An 11,985-nucleotide genomic window follows, 5' to 3' on the forward strand; every position below is an offset into this window, starting at 1 on the left:
CGGATATGTATTGTTAATCAGTTTTAATAAACAACGTGTTGCAGGGTTAAGCTATGAAGTCAAGCTGCCCAGGCCCAATGGCCCAGGTTAGACTTTGCTTCGAATGAGCCCAAGACTTGGGCTTGTTTGCAAGTGCAGCCCATTTTACAATTACATGCATTCCTAAACATGTTCATTACAAAAGAGAAATCTACTATTGAAAGTCTTTTAATAATTAAATGTAAATTAAAAATTAATAGTCCTCTAACAAAATTGTCAGTTCAAAACTTTATACAAGAAAGGTTTCAGAATTAATGAACATTGTCCTATCAGTACTTTACAGCTATTATCTAATAAGAAAGAAAGAAAAGCTAAAAAAAATAAAAGAAGAATGTCTTCTAGTATTGAATTCCTGCCATCAGACTCTTCACAACCAAGGTATCAGCTTGCAAAAGATCAGTTAGAGAGCTGCTTCTTACAAGCTGGCAATTTAAACACCACAAATGAAGCTTCTTACTTGTCCAAATCAGCCCTATTCTACTAAGGATTTCGTGAATCTGATCATGTAAAGGAGTCAGATCCACAGAAATACCTTTAATTGTAGCAATTTAATACATTTGTCATACTCAAATATAAACACACAATGCAATGAACGGTTATGATTCATGGGTTTAACCATGTTAAATGTTACAATCATGAACCAATATAGATTTCAAACCCCCAAATTATGGCATACTGCCCTGGTGCAATACTAGAACAGACTCAAAAGGAAGAGAAATGGGAAAAATTCAATTCATGAACCTAACCATGTAAGGGTCTGGCCCAATGAACAAAAAAGGTGTTAAGGAGGGGAATTTAAGCCTGTTATTTAACTAATGCAAAAGAAACAGAAATGCACACTAGCATAAGATAATCAATGCTAAAGTCTAACAAAGAAAACAAAACCCTATGACATAAAACTAGAGATAAAGAGACTCATGCATTTTTAGAGATAAAGGAAAAGCTTCTACACCACTATAGTTTCAGCATATAAGCCTTAGCAAACATATACAAACAATGTCAAACAAAGGCAACTCATATTTATCTCAAGTTTCAATTACATGGTAGTCAAATAGGGAAAGAATCATATGTACCTTGACACAAAAATTAAATAACAACTGAAATGAAGGTAAGACTGTTGGAAGAAGTTCAGGAGCAGAAAACAACAACAGCAACCAAACAACTTCAGCAAAACCAAAGAAAACCCAGAATTTCAAAACCAAAACACTACTTGAAAACCAAACATCCCAACAAAATCCTAAGAAAGTCCTTCTCTTCAACTCATTTTCAACTTTTTAACAGAAGGAGAAGTCTAAAATTCAGGAGAAGAGAGGAAATTTTTTCTACAAAGAATGGTGTTGAGTGTAAAAATCTGTATGAGAGGCACTATATATGGGGATATATAATGCCTTATACCGAAGGAAATATTCCTTAGACATAAACAACATATTCCAATAGAATTTGGGACAGCTAGTTTTCCCCCATTGGTTTCAGTACATTATACTAACCAAAAGAGGTCAGCTGCCCTTGTTCTAGAGTATTCTGATATTTTCTTTAAATAGAAAAACCTAAATTACCCTTCTAAAACCTGCTTATTACAGTTTTCACCTAACTCTTTTAAATTCAATTAAACCCCTAAAGTTCCATTGATTTCCAAATCAGGCCAAACAACGGCAGAAAAACAAAAGAAAAAATCCAAAGATTAAGTCGAAATGACAAAAAACAAGAAGCATGATGATGCAATTTATAACTAAAACTAAACTAGTCAGTAAATGAAATGCCTATCTAATTAAGCCTAAATGAAAGCTGAACTTAGACGAGTATTGATGGCAGGAATGGTAACAATCAAAGAAACAAATAGGATAATGCAATGGAAGCTAACAATTAACCTAGTTAGATCTAAACTTATGTGATTGCTTAACATGCTTTGACCAAGAATGAATTAAACAAAGAAAAGAAAAATCTGAAACTAACACAAAACCTAAAACATGCTGCTTAAAAATTAGAACAATCAAACATGCAGAAAGGAAACAAAACCAAAATTAAACAATCAAAAGAAAAAAGAAAAGGGGGATTTACCAGGGTTTTTTTCAAAACTGGATCAAACCAACGAACAATGTCCAAACCTTCTGAAGTGTAAATGGACTTTGACTACTATTAATAGACTGTTCATAATAAGAACAATTTACTAATGGAAGTTTCAATTCCAATTGACCAATTCTGACCGAAAAAATTAGAAAAGGGGAGGAGTTAGGGTTCGAAGATTCTGAGATTTAAAACTCGTGGTGTTTGGCTGGGGTTTTTGAGGAATCAAAGATGATACAGGGATGAGAGAAGGTTGATGACTGTATGGTACAAGTTTAGTGGGGTTTAGAACAACTAGGGTTTTGGCCGTGTTCTTCGATTTAAGATTCGAAGATATCGGCAGTGATTCGGGGGAAAGGGAGTGGAGATTTGGAATAGGGAGGTGAAGGGGAGTTCATGGTGTTATTTTTGGGATGATTGGACTACCGGAACCACCGTGAGGTGATTTCCGGCGGTGGTTTACGGTGGAGGCGGCGTGGGATTAAAGGGTGGCTAGGGTTTGTTGTTTGAGATAAAGGGGATGAAGAATGACAAGGGTTTGATTTGGGGGGGGGAAGGGGGGTTGGACCGGGTTAGGACAGTTAAATATTAAGTGACCAACTAGTTCCGAGTCGTTGGATAATCGATATCCAACGGCTGTCATTGATTGCTACAAAACGGTGTCCTTTAGGAAGTACAAGAGCTGGACCGGGTGTGGGTTGTTTTGGGCTTGGGTTCTTGGGTAATTTGGGATTGGATTTGGGGACGAATTTTAGTTGTAAAAATGGCCCAATTTAAAAATGAACCTCTTCTTCAATTCTTTCCTTTATTTCTTACTTTTCCTTTTCTTTCCCTCTTTTTTTTAAAAAAATTGAAAATCCTAATAATTAAAATTCTAAATTATCCAAAATGTGAAATTAAACTAATCATAAAAATTATAAATATCACTTAATTCTAAATTAAAAAGGGAAATAAAATAAAACGCAAAAAATATAAAAATGAGCTGTTTTTGTGATTTTCGAATTTCTATAAAATAAATAATTGCTGATTAATTCTAAAAATCTAAAAACAATTCCTAAATGCAAATGCATGATATTTTTGGTATTTTTCCAGGATTAAAATAAATTAAACATGCACAGAAAAATGCAAATAATTAAGAAAATTCTACAAAAATCCCTAAAATGACAAATAATTAATAAAAAATCTATTTTTCTTTATAGGTGAATTTCATATATGGCAAAAATCGCATGCTTACAGCTGCCCCTCTTTGCTCAAAAACACGAAAGGTTTTCTGACAAAGACAAAATGAGCAATTATGAGGGATTTTTCCCCGTTTGAAACTCCATGAGAAGCATCTTTTTTTGAAAGAGCCTGACCAAACCTTGCTTCATAGGTTGCCTACATATCCTTGGCTGTAAAGGAATCATGTCAGTGTAGTTCTAGAAGTTTTGGTAGCTGGGACTACCGGAAAACTGTGATTTCACTGCTGTTGCTGCTATTTTTGCTTGCTAAGCACCTTATTACACCAAAATGGAAGATGAAAAGCTAACCTAGCTAAGCCTATCAACTACGAATTACAAAATTCCTATCTATAACCTCCTAAAACTTGATCTTGAGTCTTGGTTGGTTCTTCCTGCAGGCTCTGATCTGAATCTTGATGCTCATTAGCTGCAACCGCTGGTTCACTCTTCTTCAACTTTTCGGATCAAGGCGGGACAATGCAAATCTTATCTTGGCCAGTCTGCATCTTTTCTGTGCTCCTGGACTTAGAGTTCAACTTCTTTTCTTGTTTCTTCTTTTCTTTTATTTGGGTCGAGACTTCTTCTTTTGGTCATCTGAAACCTTGTGCCTCACGGTGAAAACCTATTTAGGCACCAAAACAAACAAACGAATTACAAGATTCCTATCTATAACCTCCTAAAACTTGATCTTGAGTCTTGGTTGGTTCTTCCTGCAGGCTCTGATCTGAATCTTGATGCTCATTAGCTGCAACCGCTGGTTCACTCTTCTTCAACTTTTTGGATCAAGGCGGGACAATGCAAATCTTATCTTGGCTAGTCTGCATCTTTTCTCTGCTCCTGCACTTAGAGTTCAACTTCTTTTCTTGTTTCTTCTTTTCTTTTATTTGGGTCGAGACTTCTTCTTTTGGTCATGTGAAACCTTGTGCCTCACAGTGAAAACCTATTTAGGCACCAAAGCAAACAAACGAACAAATTGTTTCTGCCCTAGTTTTCACTAGGAAAATTTCCTGAGTTATTGTAACAAGATCTAAACTATTTCTTTATTGAAAGCAATAAAATAAGGATTGTGTATCCTTGGGAAAAAGACATTAGGGAGTGGAGCCCTATATCTATAATGAAATCAACTAGGTATTGCGACCCTTAACTAGAAAGATTGCCATGTTATGCTGGAAAGAGGACCAGGTTATGCCGGGAAAGAAAAAGGGTCCTCGGGTTATGTTGGGGAGGTCCACGGGTTATTCCGGAAAAGAGAAACGGTTCTCGGGTTATGGCAGGAGGTCATATGTTATGCCGGAAAAGAAAAGGTCCTAGGGTTATACTGGGGAGGTCCACGGGTTATGCTGAGAAAGGTCATCGGGTTATGTCGGAAAAGAAAAGGTCCTCGGGTTATGCCGAAGAGGTCCATAGATTATGCAGGAGAAGTTATCAGGTTATGCCGGAAAAAAGAAAAGGTCCTCGGGTTATGCCGGGGAGGTCCACGGGTTATGCCGAAAACGAAAAAAAGGTCCTTGAGTTACGTCGGGGAGGTCCACGGATCATGCCGGGAAAGTCATCGGGTTATGCCGGAAAAGAGAAAGTTCCTCGGGTTATGTCGGAGAGGTCCACGAGTTATGCCGGGAAAGTCCTCGAGTTATGCCGGAAAAGAAAAGGGTCCTCGGGTTATGCCGGGGAGGTCCACAGGTTATGGCAGAAAAGTCATCGGGTTATGCCGGAAAAGAAAAGGGGTCCTCGGGTTATGCGGGGGAGGTCCACGAGTTATGCCGGAAAAGTCATCAGGTTATGCCGGAAAAGAAAAAGGGTCCTCGGGTTATGCCGGGGAGGTCCACGGGTTAAGCCGGGAATCAACTAAGGAGTAGAACCCTGTAATGGAAAAGACTACCATGTTATGCTGAGAGCGACTAGGGAATGAGATCTTATGCTGGAAAAGACACAGTTAGGGGTTGGAGACCCTATACTACCATGATGTTGAATTTTTCTTCTTCTCTTTTTCAGTTTCATCATTTTTCTTCTCTCTTTTTTAATTTTTATCCAAGAATGAGTAAATGTGGGGAAGAATTTTGGAGGAGACTTCCCTTTATGGATTGTTGCTGCAAAGCTGTTTCTAGCCCTTATGCAGTTTTTCTTTGGTTGCACCTTCTTCTTGCAATGTTGCTTTGGATTGCACCTGTTTCATGTTTTCAACAAAGAACTACTGTTAGTTTAAAACGGTGGTTGGTTTTGTGGCCTTGATCATTTCAATCACTTGATCTCGGCCCTACTCTTTTGCTGAAATCCTTTATTGTTTGCTGGCTTCTTGGAGACCCATTTCTCTTCTAAAACCGGGTATCTTGACTTTTCCCAAGATTTCACATGACGGTTAACCCGTGTGGGGCATTGGCCTTTCTTATTTTTCTTTTATGGTAGCCTAACTTTGGGTTTATTTCATTTTCAAGAGTTTTCGACTCTGGAGCATCGGCCATCATGGCCAGTCGAGATCGACTTGATGTACCTACTGAGGTTGGGTGCTTTTCCTTGAATTTTAGCTTTTGTTAAACAGAAACCTGTACAACCAATCTTGCCATCTTTTCTTTCAATTAGTTTCGGAAGAGGATTAAACCGAAAGGGATTCAAAGAAAAGTAAAGAAAGGATAAGATAATGAATTTAAAGAAAAGTGTCCCTTTCGGGGGAGGAAATAAGGACTTATCTGGAGTTCATGCAGACTTCAATAGACATGACATGCTTCTTGGACTAGATACCTGATCTGTGAAACTATCCAACTTCTCATAAACCTATTATGACCCGTGTTTTAAAACCAGGAAACCTTGCCAGGACTCTTTCAGTGCCAATGGTTGTAAGGGATTCCTTCTTCTCGATCAACGGCGCCCTTTGCGGGTTTTGACCAATTGACCTCTCTCATTTCTCTTCTCACCAGTGCCTTACAGTGCTCTTTTATGAGTTTTCACTAACAAGACTCTCTCATTTTCAATTTCTCTGCTTACCATCTCCTTATGGTGCCCGTGCGGGTTTTCACCAATAAGACTCTCTCATTTTATTTCTCTCGTCTTGATTGCTTCGGATACAAATAGCTACGTCCTCCGATTCTTGGATATTCTCACTGATTGATCGGAAGAACTTGAACAGTATTTAGGGTAAGAAGAGTTTGGATTGAATTATAACTTTGGAACCTTTTCCGGCGAACCATCGCCGAATCATTACAACATCTGCCCCAGTTTCACTTTTTGGGGAAATTGGATTTTTGTTTTGGTGTGACTGAACCCCAGAGAGAGGCTGCCTACGTATCCTTTCGGAATCAAGTCGAACGTAGTTCAGGGAAACTTTTTGTTTTTTGTTGTTTTTCTTTTTTCTTTTTGTTTTGATGGATTTTTTTTCATGTTTTCATGTTTGAAAGAGGGTACTGAAAGAAATGTAACCGGCTCAAAGGGTTAGCAAAGGATTGGACTGTTTGGTATAGAGTGAATGAAAGCTTTCATCATCCCAATCGGATAATTTTGATACGAAAAACGGGTTAAATGTAGTACCTTTTGACTGCGTCTGCATTTACTGTTGTTTCACGATCATTTCCTTCAATATTGCCCAAGTACAATGCCCCTTTTGGAAACAACTTTCTTATAATGTACGGGCCTTTCCAGTTGGGAGCGAACTTTCCTTTTGCTTCCTGGTGGTGAGGAGAATACCCCTCAAATCGAGTTGCCCCACTTCAAAGTTCCTAGGCCACACTTTCTTGTTGTAGGCACGGGCCATTCTTTGTTGATACAACTGCCCGTGGCAGACTGCGACCATTCACTTTTCATCGATCAGGGTTAACTGTTCCAGACAGGTTTTGACGCACTCACTATCTTCAATTTCATCTGCAACAGTGATCTGAAGAGAAGAGATTTCAACTTCTGCAGGTATCACAACTTCAGTGCCATAAACCAAATGATATGGGGTTGCTTCGACTAATGTGTGCACAGTTGTGCGATATCCCAACAATGCAAACAACAACTTTTCATGCCATTGCCGGTAACTTTAGATCATCATTCTCAGAATCTTCTTGTTGTTCTTATTTGTTGCATCGATAGCACCATTGGTTTTGGTCCGATAAGGGGTAGAATTTCGATGTGTGATCTTAAACTGCTCATATATCTCCCTCATCACGTGACTATTCAAGTTTGCAGCATTATAAATAATGATAGTTGCAGGAATACCGAAACTGCAGATGATATTGGAGTGTACGAAGTCTACCATGGCTTTGTTAGTGACGGCTTTGAGAGTAATTACTTCAACCCACTTTGTGAAGTAGTCGATGGCGACCAATATGAATCTATGCCCATTTGAAGCTTTTGGCTCGATCGGTCCAATGACGTCCATACCCCAAGCAACGAATGACCACGGTGCTGACATAGGATGTAGTTATTTAGGTGGCTCATGAATCAGGTCACCATGTATCTGACACTGGTGACATTTCCGGACAAAACTGAAGCAATCCTTTTCCGTAATCATCCAAAAATAGCCTGCTCGAAGGATCTTCTTTGCCGGGACGTATCCATTCATGTGGGGTCCATACACCCCTGCATGCACTTCATGCATGATTCTTCTTGCCTCTTCAGCATCCACGCATCTTTGTAAGTTAAGATCTGGAGTCCTTTTATATAAGACCTCGCCGCTCAAGAGAAACCGTCGGCAAGCCTTCTAATGGTTCTCTTTTGATCTCCATTAGCTTGCTCGTGATATTCTTTCGTTATCAGAAACCTCTTGATATCATGATACCATGGATGAACATTTGGTTCTACCTCAAAAGCATTACAGTAACCATGCCTTTCTCGGATTTGGATTTCCAATGGGTCAATATAGAGATTGCCTACATACGGAAACATCAAAGCCAAAGTAGCGAGTGCATCGGCTAACTCATTGTGAAAATGAGGAATGTACCTGAACTCGAATGACTTAAACCGTTTACTAAGATCCTCCACATGTTTCCTATATAGGATAAGCTTGACATCTTGAGTTTCCCATTCACCATGAGCTTGTCGGATAATCAAATCTGAATCCCCCATGATCAATAGTTCTTCAACAACTTGGTCGATTGCCATATTCATACCCATAATGCAGGCTTCATACTCGATGGTGTTGGTTGTGCAAAAAAATTGAAGTCGGGCTATGGATGGATAGTGCTGACCAGTGGGTGAGATCAAAATCGCCCCAATCCCGACATCTTTTACGTTCACAGCTCCATTGAAGAACATTTTCCAAGTATTCGTGTCCTCCGATGTTACCTTGACTGAATTCACCTCCTCGTCTAGGAAGTAAGTACTCAAAGGCTGATATTCATCATCAACAGGGTTTTTAGCTAGTTGATCCACTAGAGCCTGGGCTTTCATTGTCGTGCGGGTGACATATAGACTATGTCAAATTCAGTGAGCAGGATCTGCCATTTTGATAACCTCCCTGTGGGCATCGGCTTCTGGAATATGTACTTTAGAGGGTCCAGCCTGGTGATGAGATAAGTGGTGTAGGCCAACAAGTAATGCCTAAGCTTCTGAGCGATCCAAGTTAGAGTGCAGCAAGTCCTTTCCAAAAAAGTGTATTTCGCTTCATAACTTGTGAACGTTTTGCTCAAATAATAGATTGCTTGCTCTCTCCTTCCAGTCACATCATGTTGCCCGAGGACACGACCGAAGGAATTCTCCAAGACTGTCAAGTACAAAACAATGGCTTCCCCGGTTCAGGTAGGGCCAAGACCGTCGAATTTGACAGAAATTCTTTGATTTTATCGAAGGCTTCCTAACATTCATTTGTCCACTTAATTGTCGTATCTTTCTTCAATAGCTTGAATATGGGCTCTCATGTGGATGTTAATTGAGCAGTGACTCGGCTAATGTAGTTTAACCTTCCCAGCAAGCTCATAACATCTTTCTTAGTTCTTGGAGGAGGAAAATCTCGGATAGACTTTATCTTTGATGGGTCTATCTCGATGCCCCTTCGACTATCTATAAATCCCAAAAGTTTGCCAGACGGAACCCCAAATGCACTTTAGCCAGATTTTGCTTCAAATCATATTTACATAGCCGCTCAAAGAACTTTATCAGGTCCCAAACATGGTCGTCCTGTGTTCTGGATTTGATAATCACGTTATCCACATAAACCTCGATTTCTTGGTGCATAATGTCATGAAAGATAGCAGTCATGGCCCTCATATAACTTGCCCCTGCGTTCTTCAAACCAAAAGGCATGACTCTATAGCAATAGGTGCCCCAGGGCGTAGTGAAGGCCGTCTTTTCGGCATCCTCTTCATCGATCAACACCGGATGATATCATGCATAACAATCCATGAAAGATTGTATCTCATATTTGGCACATTTATCGATAATGATGTGTATGTTTGGCAAAGGGAAGTTGTCCTTTGGACTTGATTTGTTCAGATCTCGATAGTCAACACACACTCAAGTTTTTCCGTCTTACTTTGGCACGGGAACTACATTAGCCAGTCATGTGGTGTATCGGACCACTCAGATTACCCCTGCCTTCAACTGTTTTGTGACCTCTTCTTTGATCTTGTCACTGATATCAGTTATAAACTTCCTCTGCTTTTGCCGGATAGGGAGATAATCGGGGTAAGTTGGCAACTTATGGACCACCAAATTGACACTTAATCCTGGCATGCCATCGTAGGACCAAGTAAACACATATTTGAATTCGAACAAAAGTTGGATCAATGCATCCCTAGTTCTTTCATTCATGTGAATGCTTATCATAGTTTCTTGGACTTCTACAGAACTACCCAAATTAATCGGCTCGGTTTCATTTAAGTTTGGCATAGGTTTATTCTCGAATTGTTCCAATTCTAAGTTTATTTCCCTAAAAGCCTCTTCTTCATTATATTTCGGTTCTTGGTTCATTATTTCACAATTAGACAGCGTGTTTGGATCTAGGCTTGAAGTCCGCAAGCATGTCATAATATTTAAAGCCGCATTATTAGAACTGAAAGAAGAAATAAGAAAAAAGTAACAAAATTAGAAAGAATAAAGAGAGATGAACGATGACATATTGATTTCATTTCATTGAATTTTGAAGATAACATGGTTTAAATTGGAATTTAAAGACAGTAAACTAAAAGAAACATCCTAGTTACACCCTGAAATAGCTGGTGATGTAGAAAAGATGGCAAGACTGGATTATCGGGATTGCCGCCTGAGTGGAAACAAAGTAGCCTTTCAATTTTGCATCTTGGCATTGGACCCCATATATAGCACCTCAGCGGTGATCGAGCCTTCTCCCGACTGAACCATGTGGGTTTCATACAACATCTACCTCATAGCCCTACATATTCTTTCAACTTCCTTGGCCGTGAAGGCCTCATCTTCTTCTTCTTCATTGTACTTGGGCCTGATGAATAATTTGTAGAGATGTGGAACCGGCTAAGGTAAAACCCAACCATTGCTCTTTCTTTCATCTACCCGTGTCACATCATCTTTTGTGGCATGAAAACCCACTCTAAAAAACTTCTCGCTGGTAGGTAAAGTGATAGGTTCTGTGATACCTTGCAATGATACCCCGAGTCCCTTCCCAGGCTTATAACCATGCTTGATCATTTTAGTAGTGACCATGATGGACACATTTGACAGAAAAGGTTAAGGGCATGGGCTTCCCTCCTCACATTGGTCTGCAACCACAACCTCGAAAGCTTGATATACTATATATTCACTACCTTCCTTAGCTTCGAGACATGGGACTGACGAGTCCCAGTAAATTGACTGCTCGTCCTCTCCGTGGACTATAATCTCTTGATCTTCATATTCAAATTTCACCATCTGGTGGAGAGTGGAAGGTACAACCCCTGCCGCATGAATCCAAGCTCTTTCCAAAAGAAAATTATAAGAAGTGTCCATGTCTAGGACCTGAAAGGTCACCTCGAAATCCACAGGACCAATAGTCAAAATCAAATCGATCTCACCTATGGTATCTCTCTTGATACCATCAAAGGCAGGCACACAGGCATTGTTAGGCCTGATTCTCTCAGTCCTAATCTCCATTCTTTGTAAAGTTGAGAGAGGGCAGATATCAACTCTAGATCCGCCATCTAGCATGACTCTCTTCACGTATTACCCCTCGTATTTAACTATCAGATGGAGGGCTTTGTTGTGGGAGGCCCCTTCCGGGGCAAATCATTCTTGCTAAAGGAAATCTGATTGAATGTGAAGAATCTTTCCGCCATCCTATCCAGTTGTTCAACAGTGGTTTCAAATGGCACATAAGCTTCGTTAAGGGTTTTTATCAACACTTTCTAATGCTCGGTTGAGCTCACCAGCAGAGACATGAGTGAAACCTATGAAGGAGACTTCCGAAGTTGGTCTATTACCTCATAGTCTGCAGTTTTCATTTTTCTGAAGAACTCTTCTACTTCTTCGGCACTAACTGGCTTTTTGATCGGGAAGCATTTCTGCTTGGCATTGTTCACTTCTCCCACATTAAGGTATTTCTCAGCTGGGTTACTTTCATTTGCTTCTCCCAAGACCTCTTTTTCCTTGTAGGTTACTACCGCCTTGTTATAATTCCACGGGACGACAGTGGGGTCTATCATGGGCCTCTGTGGTGTGCGGCCAATAACCCCGGGGTCATTCAGCCTTGGTGAAATTACCTGCTCACGTACAACATAGGTCCCTTTAGGCACGTACATCTTTG

General features: G+C 39.8%; 1 protein-coding gene across 1 annotated transcript; it reads right to left on the reverse strand.

Annotated features, from left to right (window-relative positions):
- Positions 1-7,332: 7,332 nt before the first annotated feature.
- Positions 7,333-8,684, reverse strand: LOC142175120 (uncharacterized). Its single transcript, XM_075241693.1, has 2 exons — positions 8,173-8,684; positions 7,333-7,465 (listed from the first exon to the last, which is right to left on the reverse strand). The coding sequence occupies exons 1-2, from the start codon at positions 8,682-8,684 to the stop codon at positions 7,333-7,335; spliced, it is 645 nt and encodes a 214-aa protein (XP_075097794.1).
- Between the last annotated feature and the right edge of the window lie 3,301 nt (positions 8,685-11,985).

This window comes from Nicotiana tabacum, chromosome 21, assembly GCF_000715075.1.
Source record: "Nicotiana tabacum cultivar K326 chromosome 21, ASM71507v2, whole genome shotgun sequence".
Lineage (NCBI taxonomy): Eukaryota > Viridiplantae > Streptophyta > Magnoliopsida > Solanales > Solanaceae > Nicotiana > Nicotiana tabacum.